The 17,326-nt window shown below is 46.4% G+C and overlaps 1 protein-coding gene across 2 annotated transcripts in view; it reads right to left on the bottom strand.

Moving 5' to 3' along the window:
• Positions 1–16,436, bottom strand: part of DLG4 (discs large MAGUK scaffold protein 4) — a 150,239-nt gene extending 133,803 nt beyond the window's left edge. For both annotated transcript variants that reach the window (XM_029581061.1, XM_029581063.1), the window contains exon 1: positions 16,314–16,436. In XM_029581061.1, the coding sequence (XP_029436921.1) occupies positions 16,314–16,343 (30 nt within the window). In that variant the 5' untranslated portion in view covers positions 16,344–16,436. The remainder of the gene's footprint in view (positions 1–16,313) is intronic.
• Positions 16,437–17,326: the final 890 nt, after the last annotated feature.

Raw genomic sequence — 17,326 nt, 5'->3', positions numbered from 1 at the left:
TTGAAAATTGCTATGCTAGCGTGTTACAGTTACATGGGTAACTCTGAAAATTCACCTGTTAGTGAGAGTTATTATCCATGCAGGTTACAATTACTTCCTGCGTAAAATATATTACACGTGCTTTAATAAAATACGTGCACAAACTATGTGGATCCCTGCGTTAAAAGAAACGTGCACGTACTGACACGTGGGGGGAGGGGGGAGATACGTGGCATTTTATAAACTACTGCCACACAGTTTTACAGAACACAGCCTGAACCTTAGACGCACCGACTCATGCACGTGCGTGCTGATGGATGCGTGCCACTGAAAATGACCCGGTCTCTGTCTTTGCTGGCCTGTTCTGGGCTTGGTGGTGTGAGTGCGCTCGAACGCCAGGTGCGGCTGCCTGCCTGCAAGCGTGAGCTTGTGAGAGTGATTGGGAGGAGGAGATCCTGAGGGGAGAGCGATTTGGCGGAAGGGAAAAGGGGGAGAAGATGAAGAGGGAGGGCGGGGGGAGATGCCGGAGACACTTGTAACTATTGGCCGGGAGGGGGGGGGGTGCCGGAGACACTTGTAACTATTGGCCAATCAGTGAAGGATCAACTGACAGAGTCATCACCAAAGGAGAGGCTGAAAGTCAACTCCAAAGAGTGATGCCCGGGAAGTGTGGTCCGTCACCCAATTATTTCCCGACAGGAGGATAAACAGAAGCTATAGAGAAGCACGGGTACTAGATAGCAGTCCTGGCAACCCCATTACATCATGTGGCATGAGCTAACTTTAGCCATGCCTGTCAGTGGGCAATCTTTGTGATTACATTCAAGTATTCCCCTGTCCCTAGAGGGCTTACAATCTAAGGACCTGATTTACTAAGGCTTCTCTCCCATTCTGTATCTATGCAAAAATGCTTACTAAATTAGGTCCTAAGCTTGTACTTGAGGCAACGGAGGGTGACGGGACCTGCCCAAACTCAATCGGAGCAACAGTGGGATTTAAACCCTGGCTCCTCTCACTACTCTAGCCACTAGGCTACTTCTCCAATACAACCTTACATCTGATTGCTGCACAGATGACCATGGCTTTGCTGGCCTATGGCAAGCAGGCAATCCAGAATTTGCAAGAGATTGTTGGCTCTGATAGTATTTCTTTGCATGCTATGCTGGTTTGTTAATAAAGCTGTGGCCTCTTTTTAATTCTATTCCTTTGTGTTGATTTTCTGTGCATGGGCACCTGCTTAAGACAGGAATATGGGGACAATGGGGGACCTTGACTGCTCATGTTATGGAGTGTTACGCTCAATTCTGAAGGCCGTACTTCTAAAATGAGATAGACAGAGTGGAGGCAGCCCAGAGAAAGGCAACTAAAATAGTGCAGATTCTGCACCAAAGCATAGAAACACAGAAAAATATAAATATCTACTCTGCCCATCCACAACAACTACTCAGCTCTCCAAGCCCTACCACTCCCTCAGAGATCCTCTGCGATTATCCCAGGCTTTCTGGAATTCAGATACTGCTTTTGTCTCCACCACCACCATGAGGAGGCCATTCCATGCATCCACCACCCTCTCGTCATCTCATGACCCCCTCATTCTAGAACTTCTTTTACATTAATACCTCCATAACATGCAAATTTTCTCTCATGCATATTCATTGTGGATATCCTGAAAACCCAACTGTCTGGTGGGCCCCCAGGACAGGGTTGGGGACCACTGCTGTAATCCACTGGATTCCAGAAAATGCATTATCCTCTATTTTACCAGCAATTCCATTCATTTCTTCACTACCGAAATCAAACCAACCAGCCTGTCCTCCTCCTTACTTCCACTTTTGTGAAGAGGAAACGTACCCTCCTATTTCCAGTCCTCTGGAACTCTTATCTTTGCTCTCCTGACTTCCTTCCCAGCTTCTCCTAGCTTTTCTAGATACCATCACCTGTTTTTCCTCTTTCTGCGATCTCTTGTAGTTTCTGATCGCTCAGCGTTTCTCCCTCACCTTTTCAGCCACTTCTTTAAAAAACCATAGTGGCCTCTTTTTTTCCTCTTCCCTTGATTTACTTTCTTATGTATACCCTTGTAATGGACGCGCAAGAGGGGAATATGATAGTCAAATATATCCATGGCCCAATAAATAAGCAAGAAGCAAACTTTTTTTCGGTGGAAAGAAAATAGTAAAAGAAAGGAGCATGACATGGAACTATAACAAGGGTGATTAAGAATATAAGGAGATGGATGCCTGAGGCGGTCTCCTTCAGGGACATTGGCTTTGGAGAAGCAAGGTCACAAGGAAGGAGAGCATCTCCTGAGAGTGGCAAGAAGGGATCTTGTAGACAGGACCTGCCCTCCAGGTGATGTGTTACCCTCTCGCACTGAGGAGGTATTTCCAGGGAAAGGTGCCCTGGAGAAAATGATAGGACCGCCATGGTTATTGGCAGTTGGAATATTATGAATGTAGAAAGATGGGTGGCTGGAGACCATGAGGATCATTTGGTAACTTGCCTACCTGGTGCAAAGGTAGCAGGCTTTATGCCTTGCCCAGACAGAATTTTAGAGCGGGCTGGGGAGTGCTGGTCCATGTGGGTGCCAATGGCATTGGAAGGTACAGGAGCAAACTTCTGGAGGCTAAATTTAAGCTTCTATGAAGGGAATTAAATTCCAGAACCTGCCGAGTAGCGTTCCCTGAAATGCTCCCAAGTTCCACAGGCGGGATCCCAGAGGCAGGCTGAACCCCAGAACCTCAATGCGTAGATCCAGAGGATGCTGCAAGAAGGAGGTGCTCTAGGGTCATTAGGAACTGGGAAACGTTTTGGGGGACGCAGGAGCCTATTCCGACAGGCTGGGCTCCACCGAAACCAGAATGGAACTTGGCTGCGGCTACTAACAACCAAAAAGGAGAGGGAGCAGCTTTTCAACCAAAGCACGGGGGAAAGTTGTTGCTTGCTCAAGAGGAGGGATATATGTGAGCAAAAGCAGAATTATGCATGTTTGAGGTTTAGAAAAAAGCGTACACGCAGGCAGCTTCTACCTGCAAGGGTCTATGCTAATTTTCTTTGAAAAGTCACCCCTTACAGCGCAAGACCTCTAGGGACAGAAAAATACCTTATTGGACCTTAATGAAATCCCCCGTTGAAGTGCCTGCAAGGTGGAATACAACTCAAATAAATACAGAGCAGACAAAGTATGAACAATCCTCATTTTCAAAGCATTATCTAGGGGGTGCATGTATAAAAACAGCACATGCGTGAGCAAGCAGCCTTCACGCGCACGCACCGTTTCATAAACCCCGAGAGGATGCACGCACTGCAGTGCCACATGAAAACCTGGAAAAGGGGTGGTCCAGAGCGTTCTGAGGCAGAAGCCTGCGTGGACTCTGCTGTTTTGTTAGTGGGACGTACATTTCAAAACGTGTCTGTGCGCTCTTACACCTGCTGGCTGACTCAGGCAAATGAAATCACACTTGTCTTCGGTTTTGGGGTAGGAGATCTGGGTGAACTGGTGGGGGGGTGGGGTTCAAGGTGATGTGCTGGAGGGTCTGGGTGAACTGGGGATTCTAAGTATTTGTGCAAGTATTTTTAGAAGCTCTGTATACTTGCCCCCACATTTAATTCCGAAAATTACGCAAAACTTATTACAATTATTACCCACGTAGTTTTAGAAAATTGGAAAAGAACCTATACAAATATTCCTGCCAATTAAAGCATACTATGGGGGCAGAAATATGCAGTATTTGATAAACTTGCAGCTCCCGCCACACATTTTATAAAATACTAGCATAATTCTCCACGGAGCCACTTATGCATGCAAATGGTATACTGCAGACAGTTTTGAAAGTTGGGCTTTTAGGTGTCTACATGCAAATGCCAGATTTCTAAAGAATAAAATTGGAGAATCAGAGTTGTATAGCACAAAATGAAGATATCACATCATAGGCATCTCAGAGATCTAGTGAAAAAAAGGTACAAGGCGATACCAGGACACAAGATATTTTGAAATGACAGAGCAGATAGAAGTACTGAAAGCTAAGGATTCCATAGTGTTCATTAGATTACAAAATCTGCAGGAAACAAACAAGGAGGAGTATAATAGGCGTATAATATAATATTACCTCAATATTTATTGAGTGAATGTCTCATCAGGGTGTGCCAGAGAAGTTAGGTTTCTATAAATGACTGTTTTATGGAGTCATTAGTCCTCAAACCAAAAGGAGAAGATACTTTAGATCTAGTTCTCAGTGGATCACAGGACCTGCTGCAAGGGGTAACAGTGAATGAGCCACTTATCAAATTCACAAGAGAGAGAATAATAAATACAACTATTGCAGTAACATATAACTTTAAAGAAGGAGGCTATGATACCATGAGGAAACTAGTCAAGGAAAGTAAAAGGAGGGTTAGAAGTCTGCATGAGGCATGGAGACTGTTTAAAAAAACACCATCATGGAAGCCCAGATAAAATGTATTCCACCAAATTAAAAAAAACCTCAAAAGAAGAAGAAATGTCTACCAGCATGGCTAATCAGTGCTTTGAAAGAAGCCAAAAAGGTATTGTAATAACTTGTTTTTTTACTTCTGTGAGCCTGTATCTGCTGGATGGCACTACAGACTAGGTAATTCTGAGATGATCAATATCAGCTCAATGTAGTGATGTCACAGGATGTGGGTGTAGCTAACACGCTAGCTGGTTACCAGGCATGATAATTTAGAATAATGAGCAGATAATATGTAAATGTGTGCTTTATCTCCCACACAATGTGAAACACAGCAAAGATTTCAGAATCCTGCCTTTCCTTCTTGCCATGCTTTTTTATTTCTCTCTTCTTTTGCCCACTTGCCTTTCGTTCTATCATAGTTGCTGTAACTAACACATTCCTAATAATAAATTATGCGCTAATTATTCTAGGAAGTACGTGTCCTTATGGTATCTAAGAAGAGAAGGGAGCCTGGCAGATAGAACCATATATTCAGGGGATTTACAGTTTCTAGGCATTCCTTAAACAAAAAAACAAAATGGAAAAGCAGGATCTAATCATGAAAACAGAAAAGAGCATAACAAGCACTGGCAAATTAGATACAAAGCATTTCCAAGATGAGCCAAGAGAGGATTTGAGGAGAAACTTGTCAAAGATGCAAAAAAACCAATAATAAAAACTTTTTTCCCCCCAAGCATATGAAACGCAAGAAATCTGCGAGGGAGTCTTCCACGAGAGCAGACCGAGGAGCCGTCTCGCTCCACGGCCCACCAGCGCTTTTGAGAAGCGCTGACCATGTGCCTTGAATCCAGTGACTTCATCGGCACTGGCCTAGGCAGTGCAGTTCCTAGGCCGCTTTCGCTCGTGTCCATGGGATGGAAAGCAGCGAGACAGTGGCTTGGAAGGAGAATCATTTCTGATCCCGGATCTCTGCCCCCCACTCCAATATTCATCTCCGTCCGTTAACAGACCTGACTGAGATTTTACAACATTTGGAAGTTTTGCGTATGCTGACAACGGTTCAGCTTTGCGTCCCTGTAGGAGGCGATCAGCAGAGAGCTATGGTCAGGCTAAACGATTGCTTGGCTTAAAGCAGCAGATTGGCTCGCTTAACCTGGAAAAAATCTGAGACTTTATGGCTTACCAGACAGCAGAGACCTCTGACAATTCGTCCTTCCATCCTAGGTGTAGAATTGGAATCCAAAGAGATAATCCAACCATGGGGAATTTTATTGGATGCCTCCGTCTTTCGAACTGCAGATTTTCAAAGTAATGGCAGTAGGATTAATGTGTCTACATCAACATAGACAAGTAAGGCCATTTTTGGATAAAACAAACAAAAAAAAAAAATAAATCTTGCACGCTTCTTCATGCCTTAGTGACAAGCCAAGTAGATTACTGCACCTGTCTATACCATGGGTTGCCAAAAATAAAACTTTGGGTTGGTTGCAGCTGCTGCAAAACACAGCAGCAAAGTTATCAGTAGAGGGGAGAGATCTAAAGATCATGTTACTTACGTTGGTTTTGGAGGAGCTGCATCGACTTCCAGTGGAGGGGAGGGGAGAATCACGTTTAAAGCCACGGCTGTGAATGTTAAAGATTTACGTGGCTCGGGGGTCTGCTTATTTGGTTGGCGTGCTAAACCGCCACGTCCCCTAACACAGTCTACTCTAGAAGTCTTTTTTGGCTCGACCCAGCACTGAAACTGGGAAGGCTGGTGGATACCAGGAGAAAGGCTTTCAATTCTGCCGTCCCCAGCATGACGGAACAAGACTCCATTAAAGATCAAAACTGAGTTAAATTATCCAGCTGTCAGAGAGAAAGTAAAATCATGGCTTTTCGCCTGTTATTTTTATTAAAGGTCTAATTTCATTTTGGGCCTCTCGGTTTGGACAGACTTAAATATTAGAAGGAATGAAGGGAATTTTCTGGCAGTTTTTTTTAGATTAGTTTGTTTTACAAGTTGCTTTTTGTCATTCTTAATATGCATTTTAGTTTGTCTTCATTTTCTTATTTGCTTCTCTCTCTATTTTATTCCTCATTGTTTAGTGTTTAAAATCTTATTGTAATCCACTTGGTGATATGTAAATGAATTAGATGAAATATAGAAAGAAATTAATTAGTTAAATTAGATGATCAAGGCACAAGAGGGGTGCTGAAGGAGAATAAGGCCATAACAGAAAAACCAAATGAAATCTTTGCTTTGGTTTTCATTGCAAAGGACAATGAGGAGATACCCAAGCCTGAACCAATCTTTGTAGGTGGTGATTCAGGATAACTGAACCTATCAATAACAATTTGGAAAAGCTGCTAGAGCACACTGACAAACCTAGTAGCAAATCACCATAACCTGATGGTATCCACCCCAGAGTTCTAAAGAAACTCAAATAGGAAATTGCAGACCTGCAATTGGTAATTTGTAACCTATCATTCAAATCTGCCACCGTACCTGAGAACTGGAGAATAGCCAATGCAACTCCAATTCTTTTTTTCAAAGGGCTCTGGGGTGATCCAGGTAAGTATGCAACACAGAGCCTGACATCGGTGCTGAGTACAACGGTGGAAGCTACAATTGTTAAGAACAAAATTACTGGTCATACGGATAAACATAGCTTAATGAGAAAGAAGCAGCACTGGAAGTTGCCTTACCAATCTATTAGAATTCTTTGAAGGTGGAAATAAGTAGATGGATAGAGATAAGTTGGTCAATATAGTGTATCTGGATTTTCAGGAGGCGTCTGATAAAGTCCCTTATGAGAGACTGCTCAGGAAATTAGAACCTCATGGGATAGGAGACAATGTCCTATTGTGATTAAAAGACAGGAAACAGTGAGTGAAACCAAATGTTCAGTTCCCCTAATGGACTGCCCCAGGTCCCTCTACAATAAGTTTTCAGACTCACCTATTACTAATTCACTGTCATTTTATGAATTTTAGTAACATTGTTGTACCTGTTAGCTTATTTTTTATCACCTTAACAACGATTTCTCAGACCCCCCCCCCACCCCCAGTATTACTAATTCCCTGCCATTTTATACATTTTTAGTTAGAATGTTTTTTACCTGTCATTTCTATGTTATCATTGATTTAAATGCTTTTAGTGTGTTTATATGCTGTTAACATTTTAACTATGTTTTAGGAATATTTAATATTTATAAGTCTTGATAATATGGTGATACGTGTTTTTAGGAACTGAAATGTACTAGAAATGTTACGCTATTGTTGTAAACCATTATTATGATGGAAGTTACCGAATGACGGTCTACAAAAGCTTATAAATACATAAATAAAGCTGTACTGGGACCAGTGGTTTAACTTGTTCCTTAGTGATCGGGGAAAGGGAACAGTGAGTAAGAGGTGATCAACGTTAGTCAAAGTATTTAAAACGCAGACAGACTGTGACAGGCTGGGGAGCCAGGCATCTAAAAACGACAGATGAAACTCAACTGAATTTATTATTGTATTGACTGAGAAGAATTATTGCCTGCTAATCCTAAATACCCGCTGTTAGGTGGACAAGTGCAATGTGATGCCCATAGGGGAAAAAAAAATATCCCGACCATAGGTACGTGATGCTAGGTTCATCCAGGATAGGAGCCCTTTCGGGGATAATATGTTGAAAACCTTGCCAAAGTGTGCGGAGGCCGTTAAAAGGGCCACACCTTGACCACTGTGAGAAGACGTTCTGGCCAGCTCTGGCTCCGAAAAGATAGAGCAGAAGTAGAAAAGGTGCAGAGAACGGCAAGAGATATGGGAAAGGCAGGCTAGGGCTCTTCGGCTTGGAGATAACTCAGAAGGGATATGAGTGGGGTGCAAACAGGGAACTAGGACGCGGTTATTTACCCTTTGCAATAGTAATAGGACAGGGGGACACTTCATGAAACTGAGAGCAGATTAAAAACTAACTGAATATTTTTTTTTCAATCAATGAAGCACATTTAAGCTGTGGGCTGTGTCGCTAGAGGAGGAAGTTAAAGTCAGCAGCACAGCTGGGTTTAAAAATGGCTTGGATAAGTTTCTGGATGATAGATCCTTTAACAATTATTAGCCAGGCAGACAAGATTGCCACTTCTTATTCCTATAGAGTTAATTATTCCTAGGAATGAGCCAAAGGGGAGGGATCTCCCCATTAAGACCTGCCATGAATTCCCTAATGACCCGGACTGGCCACTGTTGGGCTCCGTGGGCCATTGGGTCTGATCCAGCACGGCAGTTTTTAAATTCTTGAGTCCAAAAACTGAAGAAAGCCTGGGATGAGCACAGAAGATCCTTACTTGTGAAGGTGTGAGGGGAAAGTCAGGGATCAAGTGGGGGTCTGAGGTACTACAGCGGGAATGATATTAGACTGACTAGACAGTGATTCTTAGTTGCTGCTGTATTCTATCGCTGTCCCTCTGTGCTTCCATGGTCACTGCCAGTACACACTCTCCCCTTGGTCTGTCCATGGTCACTGCCTGTACACACTCTCCCCTTGGTCTGTCCATGGTCACTGCCTGAACACACTCTCCCCTTGGTCTATCCATGGTCACTGCCAGTACACACTCTCCGCCTTGGTCTGTCCATGGTCACTGCCTGAACACACTCTCCACCTTGGTCTGTCCATGGTCACTGCCAGTACACACTCTCCGCCTTGGTCTTTCCATGGTCACTGCCTGTACACACTCTCCCCTTGGTCTGTCCATGGTCACTGCCAGTACACACTCTCCGCCTTGGTCTGTCCATGGTCACTGCCAGTACACACTCTCCCCTTGGTCTGTCCATGGTCACTGCCTGTACACACTCTCCCCTTGGTCTATCCATGGTCACTGCCAGTACACACTCTCCGCCTTGGTCTGTCCATGGTCACTGCCTGTACACACTCTCCACCTTGGTCTGTCCATGGTCACTGCCAGTACACACTCTCCGCCTTGGTCTGTCCATGGTCACTGCCTGTACACACTCTCCCCTTGGTCTGTCCATGGTCACTGCCTGTACACACTCTCCGCCTTGGTCTGTCCATGATCACTGCCAGTACACACTCTCCCCCTTGCTCTGTCTATGGACACTACCTGTATACATTCTCCCCTTGGTCTGTCCATGTTTATTGCCTGTACACACTCTCCCTCTTGGTCTGTCTATGGTCACTGCCTGTACACACTCTCCGCCTTGGTCTGTCCATGGTCACTGCCTGTACACACTCTCTCCTTGGTCTGTCCATGATCACTGCCAGTACACACTCTCCCCCTTGCTCTGTCTATGGACACTACCTGTATACATTCTCCCCTTGGTCTGTCCATGTTTATTGCCTGTACACACTCTCCCTCTTGGTCTGTCTATGGTCACTGCCAGTACACATTTTCCCTCTTGGTCTGTCTATGGTCACTGCCTGTACACACTCTTCTCTGTGCATACAGTTGTGCCATAGTCTCTCCTTACATTCAGTCTCTCCGTGATTTCTCTCTGCTTGTAGACGCTCTGTGATCTGGACTCCATAGGGTGGGGTGGGGTGGGGGGGGGGGGGGTCAAGGGCAGTGCCTCCAATTGGCTTTGTTTTGCTTCTACCTTGATAGGAATGCACCTCGTTTGTAAGTCAGGGTACGGTGGGGATGATCCCAGGCTCTCAACTTTACAGCTAATGCCCTCCTTCTGGAGTTCATAGGGCGTCATCTTTATAGGCAACATATCAAGGTGAGCTTGGAAATTCTTCCTGTGTAAGTATCATTGTAGTTTCCTCATTTCCTCAGTCTCTCCATGGTTCCTCCCTGGATACAACTTCTCTGTGGGCTCTCTCCCTTTGCACTTATTCTTTCTAGGATCATTCCATGAGTGCAGTCACCAACTCTAGGGTGCATGGAATGATGATCATCTGATCTCCACGGGCTTTCTTCCTGTCTCAGGTCCCTGATGGCTCTTCCTGCCAGCATTGCTCATAAGGCCATGTAGTCATTCCCTCGGGACTACAAAGCAGGGAGGGTGCATGATGTGGGTGTGTGTAAGCAGACTCCAGTGGGAGCTCCCAGCCTGGGCAATCTAAAAGATGAAAGAGGGCCGAAGAAAAGATTTCTTTGTGCAAAGCCTGATCACATATTGATATTTACCCCATTCACATTTCTTTTTCTGGCAGAGATGGATCTAGCAGGCAGCCAGTTCTTAAATAAACCCCAAAAGAATTTAGTCAAGCCTTTCTGCTTCTGATCATGTCCATGCAACTTGCATCTCCAATCCACATCTGCCTTCCTTTCCAACCCACCCCCTATAGCCCAACCATCAATTGTCAGCAGCGGAGAAGTAAATGGAGGAAGGGGTTAGATAGCTTAGGGGATGGGCACAGCAACACACAGACTGTCATCTCTAGGCCTAGACAGCACAGGGGATGGACACAGCGACACACAGACTGTCATCTCTGGGCCTAGACAGCACAGGGGATGGACACAGCGACACACAGACTGTCATCTCTGGGCCTAGACAGCACAGGGGATGGACACAGCGACACACAGTCTGTCATCTCTGGGCCTAGACAGCACAGGGGATGGACACAGCAACACACAGACTGTCATCTCTGGGCCTAGACAGCACAGGGGATGGACACAGCGACACACAGACTGTCATCTCTGGGCCTAGACAGCACAGGGGATGGACACAGCGACACACAGACTGTCATCTCTAGGCCTAGACAGCACAGGGGATGGACACAGCGACACACAGACTGTCATCTCTAGGCCTAGACAGCACAGGGGATGGACACAGCGACACACAGACTGTCATCTCTAGGCCTAGACAGCACAGGGGATGGACACAGCGACACACAGACTGTCATCTCTGGGCCTAGACAGCACAGGGGATGGACACAGCGACACACAGACTGTCATCTCTAGGCCTAGACAGCTTAGGGGATGGGCACAGCGACACACAGACTGTCATCTCTAGACCTAGACAGCATAGGGGATGGGCACAGCGACACACAGACTGTCATCTCTAGGCCTAGACAGCACATGGGATGGACACAGCGACACACAGACTGTCATCTCTGGGCCTAGACAGCATAGGGGATGGACACAGCAACACACAGACTGTCATCTCTAGGCCTAGACAGCATAGGTGATGGGCACAGCGACACACAGACTGTCATCTCTGGGCCTAGACAGCTTAGGAGATGGGCACAGGGAAACAGCCTGTTGCCTCTAGGACTAGAGGGCTGTGGATAGGCACAGGGACACACAGCTTGTCACTTCTAGGACTGGATGGCCCAGGGAATGGGCACAGGGACACAGAGCCTCTCTTCCTCTGACTACTACTGTCAGTATTCTGCAATCTCTTTCTAATTCTCAGAATTCTGCAGTCTCTCAAGCTGAATAACATGCAAAGTTTGCCCGTGCCTTTTGGGTAAAATCAGTCACCTTGGTAACTGCCTACACATGCAGATACCGACAGCCAGAGCTGTCAGAGAAAGTCACTCTGCTTAAATAGGAGACCTCAGACCACACGGAGCTATACAGTTAGTGACAGAGCCTGCATTTGAACTGATGCAGAGAGTGAAAATGTGACTCACCCCCGAGGTCAGATACAACCAGCAAATGACAGAGCTTGTGCTCCAAATGTCCTCATAACTCAAAGCTTTCTTCACCAAATTGTATCCATTTTAGCCAAAAAAATATGAAAAAAATAATTTCAGGCCATATGATACTGCTTGTCCTATTTTCCCTGGAGCCCTCACCCTAAAAGCAGCTCCCCTTTCATTTCCGTGGGCCACGTGTCAATGGCGGCGGCCATGTCTACATGTCAGACTAATATAGAAAATGCAAATGAAGCCCTATCATTATGTACGGGACCAACAGCAGAAACAATAGCCATCACCCCATGGAAATGGTCACTGTGATGTCATCAGTGGCGTCACGAACACGCCCATCTCATCCGATTGGTCCCCAGTGGCCGGGCTGGTCCAATTGTGTTCAGTCCCAATATGATGTCACAGGGGAGACTGCTGCAGTCATAGCTGCACCAGGAAAGGTGGAAGGAGAGCTGCTTTAAAGGGAATTTCAGCCAAGATTATTTTTAACAGGAAAACATTTATTGATAGAGGATGTATTTCACTGCATGAGACAGGACATGAGAGGGGCCAGAGAGGAGGGGAGTACTCCTGCCTCTTTAGATCTAACATCCAAGATCAGGCCTGTATCATCAAGTACTGGCCAAGGGTGCATGATTTTTTATTTTTGTTTTGCCTTGAACTGAAAGAGGTCAGAGGGCTGGACACTGGGGTTGCCAGTTGGCTCCAGATTTTCAAGACAAGTTGATCCCGTCCTACTTTTACTCACCTGCATGCAGGTACTTATAGTCTTGCTTTTCTTAAGGAATGCAATAAGGAAATCAGAATAAAGCCCAGCATGAAATGGGGTAAAACCAGGACTGGATCAGCCTGTCCTGAAAATCTGGAGCCAGTTGGCAACCCTACTAGCCTCCCATCTTGGGATAGAAGCAGAAGAGATCCAGCACTCACTGAGAGACTTTGTGTGAGGATCAAGCACTTAAAACCTCCCCTACACCCAAACTCACTCTGCAGCTTCTTAAATATACTGTCGCCATGTACAATGCTATGTACACAAATAGCTCACTTACACTGTTACATAATGTTATTTTTCAGGTATTTTCCATTCAGGAAACTTTAGTTTGGGTTATGTTCTTATTTATTTATTATTGTATTTAGATTTATATTCCACTTTTCAGCAGAATATTAAAAAAAAGTCTCTCTTTGCTTTGGAGAAATTAATATAATTTTCCTGAAATGCTTCTTTAAGTCTTTTTTTTTGTCCAACAGTTTCCTCCTGTTACTTTGGGTTTCCCACTCAATATACTTAAGAACATGCCATACTGGGTCAGACCAAGGGTCCATCAAGCCCAGCATCCTGTTTCCAACAGTGGCCAATCCAGGCCATAAGAACCTGGCAAGTACCCAAACACTAAGTCTATCCCATGTTACTGTTGCCAGTAATAGCAGTGGCTATTTTCTAAGTCAACTCAATTAATAGCAGGTAATGGACTTCTCCTCCACCTGGTTATAATGCCATCCTTGTTCATTCACAATTATCCCCTAAGCTCTTTTTATAAACCACCCCCTCACACACACACACACACACACCCAAACTTTGCCTAGCTGTTGCTGTAATGTCCCTTGGCCAGGGGCTACAGCTTGCACCTATGCATCAGACTAGTAACTGTTGGATGGCCAACACTCCTCCACCCTCCCAAGTGGCTGTAAACATTGCCTCCAGTGCATCACCAGCCCCGAGCGGCCCAAGGAGTGAAACTTGGACCCTGGAACTGGACCCAAAGTCTTCGACGCAGCAGAGCACAGCAATGCCATTATCGTTCATTGCTACCTAATGATGGCTGGTTGGATCAAGGCACAGGAGAGTAAGGCCACTTGCCTGAGATCATAACAAGAGTAAGTCAGACAAGGTTGGGTTTTGATTTCTAGTCACGGTGTGCTATCATTACTTCTTGGGTGGATGATGCCCTTGAAGTGGGCTTGCCTCTACCAAAATAAGCTCAACTATAAAATGGTAGGCAGAATGTCTGCACTGTGATTGGCTACTGCAGGTTCTAGCATCCCAGTTTGCATATACCACCACAGCCACATAGGCTGAATCTAAACACACTGCAAAATAACTTTAAAAAATAAATAAAATCACACTACGTTCAGAATAAGTCACTCAAGCGTTAGTTGCAGTGCTTGAGTAGCTCAAAGCCACAGGCCTCATGACACCACAGGGCTCAAGTTGTATGGTGATCCATCAACAATGTGTCACTGCTTGAATAATGTACGAGGGCTCCTGACATTTTCAGTACTCTCCCTGCCTCCAGTGGAGGGACGACTCCAAAGTATGAGCCACTGGGTCAACAGGTGAATGAACTTCCTTGTGGGAGCTGGGGAGAGAGGCTGCTAGATTGGATCCTTTGGCCCAACCTTAAATGGATCATGTGCTCAAAGGCTGGATCACCATTACCTTCCCACCCCCCCCCCCCCCAACTTACTCCTCTGCCATGACCAACCTTGTCCATTCAGAGAAATGTGCAAATTAAACATATATTCTAAAAGGGAATCAGGAAGACGCAAGGCAGGGGTTTCCTATTCAGATTTGATTTTCAGGACATTTTGTTGGAAATAATACACTATCTATAGATTCCACAACGTGGCCTCTCTCTCTCTCTGAGTCACTGGCACATTGGATAATTAAGATTCAGTGTAGTCAGGCAGGAGCTACCCACTAATGCCTTGGAGACACAGGGAGAGCCACCTCCACACCCTCCTACTGTTAAGACTTCAAATTCACTGTAACCCCTCCTCCTCACCTTTAACATGTTTTTTTTTTTCCCAAAGTAGCTAGAAAACTTTTTTTTTTTTCTTCACACAGCAGGCCACCCATTTATCCAATGGCAAAAAAAAAAAAAATTATACCTAAAGCAACAATATCATTCCATTATGATTCTAATTTGAGGGTTTGGCGAGAGCATTATAAATAAATTGAAAATACTGTGCGTTCATTTCCCCTTTCCAGGTCACCTCCTCCCCCTCTCCCCCCCCCCCCCCCCCACCCCCCAACACCCCCTTCTTCCCAACACAAATAGCATAGAGGGGGAGGATGGTGGTGCGTCACATGCCATTGAGCAGGGTTAGACAGGGGACTCTGCATTGTTGAGAAGCCTGAAACCTTTCTATTTCACATGATCTCTCTCTCCCTTTGTACTGCTCCTTCGCTCTGGACCCCTAGCGGGGCATTCAGTGCCAGATTAGAAAACCAAAGAGGGCCAAGACTTCCGTCCCCACACCTGTTACCAGCACACCTGAGAGAGGCGCCAGGCAGAGTCAGTCCCCACCCGCCTCCGTCTCTCCCTTACCTACCCTACTGGGCTTAACCCATTCCAATTAAGATAAAGGATTTCAAACAATAATCTTTTTTTTTTTTTTTTTATATAAAGGCAATTAAATCTATAAATCTTCCAGAAATGAGCACACCCCGCTTTCATTTCTCACTGCCTAGTCAACGTTAATGAGCGGTAACAAAAGACACTGTGGCGATTCCTGCTCGTGGCTATCTCTCTACCAGTTGTTCTCTCTGGAGACATGACCCCCCCCCCCCCCCCCCTCCTTCTCCCCCTTTCCCCCTTCCAAACCAAAACAAAAAGCATGAAACAGGAAAATGCATTTAGCGTGTGTCTCCGATAGAGAGGTAGCCCCCTGGTTTCCATCTCTCCCACCCCCACCCCCTCCCCCAACATTTTTTTTACAAGGGTCTCGAGCTCAAACCAAGATCACGAAATCGTATGAAATTCCCAAAGGAAAGGAAGCAGGAGACCTCTTGCTGATCTGAGATCACGATGGAAAGACGAGCTCCCTGGGAAGGCGAGGGAGAAAGGGTGCAGCCGAGGCCCGGAGGCTTTTATTTCACTCCTGGGGGAAGCAAGTTGTTGAGAGAAGGGCTCTGGATTTTACAGCGAGTGGACAGGCCAAGGAGCCTGCAACCTTCAGTCCCCAGAATGGGTGACAAGGAAGCATTTCGGTATCCCGGAGAGAAGGGGGCCCGTGGGAGTGGGGGGGGGGGGGAAGCTGGCTCCAGTGTCAGGGCCAGCGGCTCCCAGGGCCGAGACGTCTCCGTTCAACACATTGGACGGGGCGTTGGGGGGGGGGGGGGGGGGGGGAATGGTATCTGGGCCCCAGTCTTCAGCACCTTGGACAGCAGCTTAGGTGGAGCAGCCGGAGCTCAGCACCTGGGACAGCGCATGCAGGGGCCGATCCGGAGGGGAGGGGGGCTCCGAGAAACCGGGGGATGGCGAGCCCCCCACCTCTACACCCACAAGAGAGAAACGGAGAGAGCGCAGCCTCCTTACCTTGGTGGTCACTATGCAGAGACAGTCCATTGTCTGGCGTCTGGAACAAGTGACTGTCTCACGGCTCTGTGGTACATCCGAAAAGCTCTACAGGAGTCCTCCTCTGTTGGCCTTGCCCCTTCCCTACCTTCTCAATCCTGCTTGCTCTTTTTTTCACCCCTTTTTTCATCTACCCCAAAATAAGAGCAGAAATGTGGGATTTTTATTTTTTTTTTATCGCTTGCTATATTTTTTGAAAGGGAGGGGGAAGGGGAGAGAGCTGGTGAGGGAGGAGGAGGAGGAGGAGTAGGGGGAAAGGATGGAGACAGACTGTGAGTGTGAGATAGAAGAAGTGAGATGGGAGGAGAGAGAGGGATGGAGAGCAGAGGAAAGCAAAGAGAGGAGGGTTCTCACTCCAAAGCAGGGTCTGAGTGCTGTATGCAGGCACCGAGGAACAGAAAGAGAGCTTGAGAGAGAGAGAGACACACACACACACACACACACACACATGCACAGACTTACAAAAGGCTTTGGGTAAGGGGGGAGGGATGTGACAGTGAGTGAGTAAGGAAGGGAAGGAGAGGAGAGGAGGGGGTGGAGGAAGGAAGGAGGGAGAGGGGGTGGATAGAGCAGCATCCCACGCTGATGATTCTCTCTCAGGATGCCAGGCTAAGGTGTGTGTGGGGGGGGGAGGGGGGCACAAAAAATATCTACAGCAAAGAAGAAGGGAAAGCATTGCATTATACTGAAGAGCTCAGAGATCCCTCGGCCTTGGAGGGAGGCAGAGAGGGACCGAGAAAGTAAGGAAATGAATCTATCGGGGGGGGGGGGGGGAGGCAAATCATTCTTTTCATGGGTGGGGGTAGTGCATGGGGAGCCCAGATGAAAGCACAGGGCAAGGCGAGATTCGATTTCAGAGCAAGAATCAGGGAAAGGAGAATGTAATCGTATCAGACCAGAAAGGATCTCTCCCCCCCCCCCCCCCAGCCCCCACCCCTGGGGCCATCCAAAGCCTCACCTCTTCAGACAGGCCT

The sequence above is a fragment of the Rhinatrema bivittatum genome, chromosome 16 (assembly GCF_901001135.1).
Source record: "Rhinatrema bivittatum chromosome 16, aRhiBiv1.1, whole genome shotgun sequence".
Taxonomy (NCBI): Eukaryota; Metazoa; Chordata; class Amphibia; order Gymnophiona; family Rhinatrematidae; genus Rhinatrema; species Rhinatrema bivittatum.
This window is presented reverse-complemented; position numbering and strand designations above follow the sequence as displayed.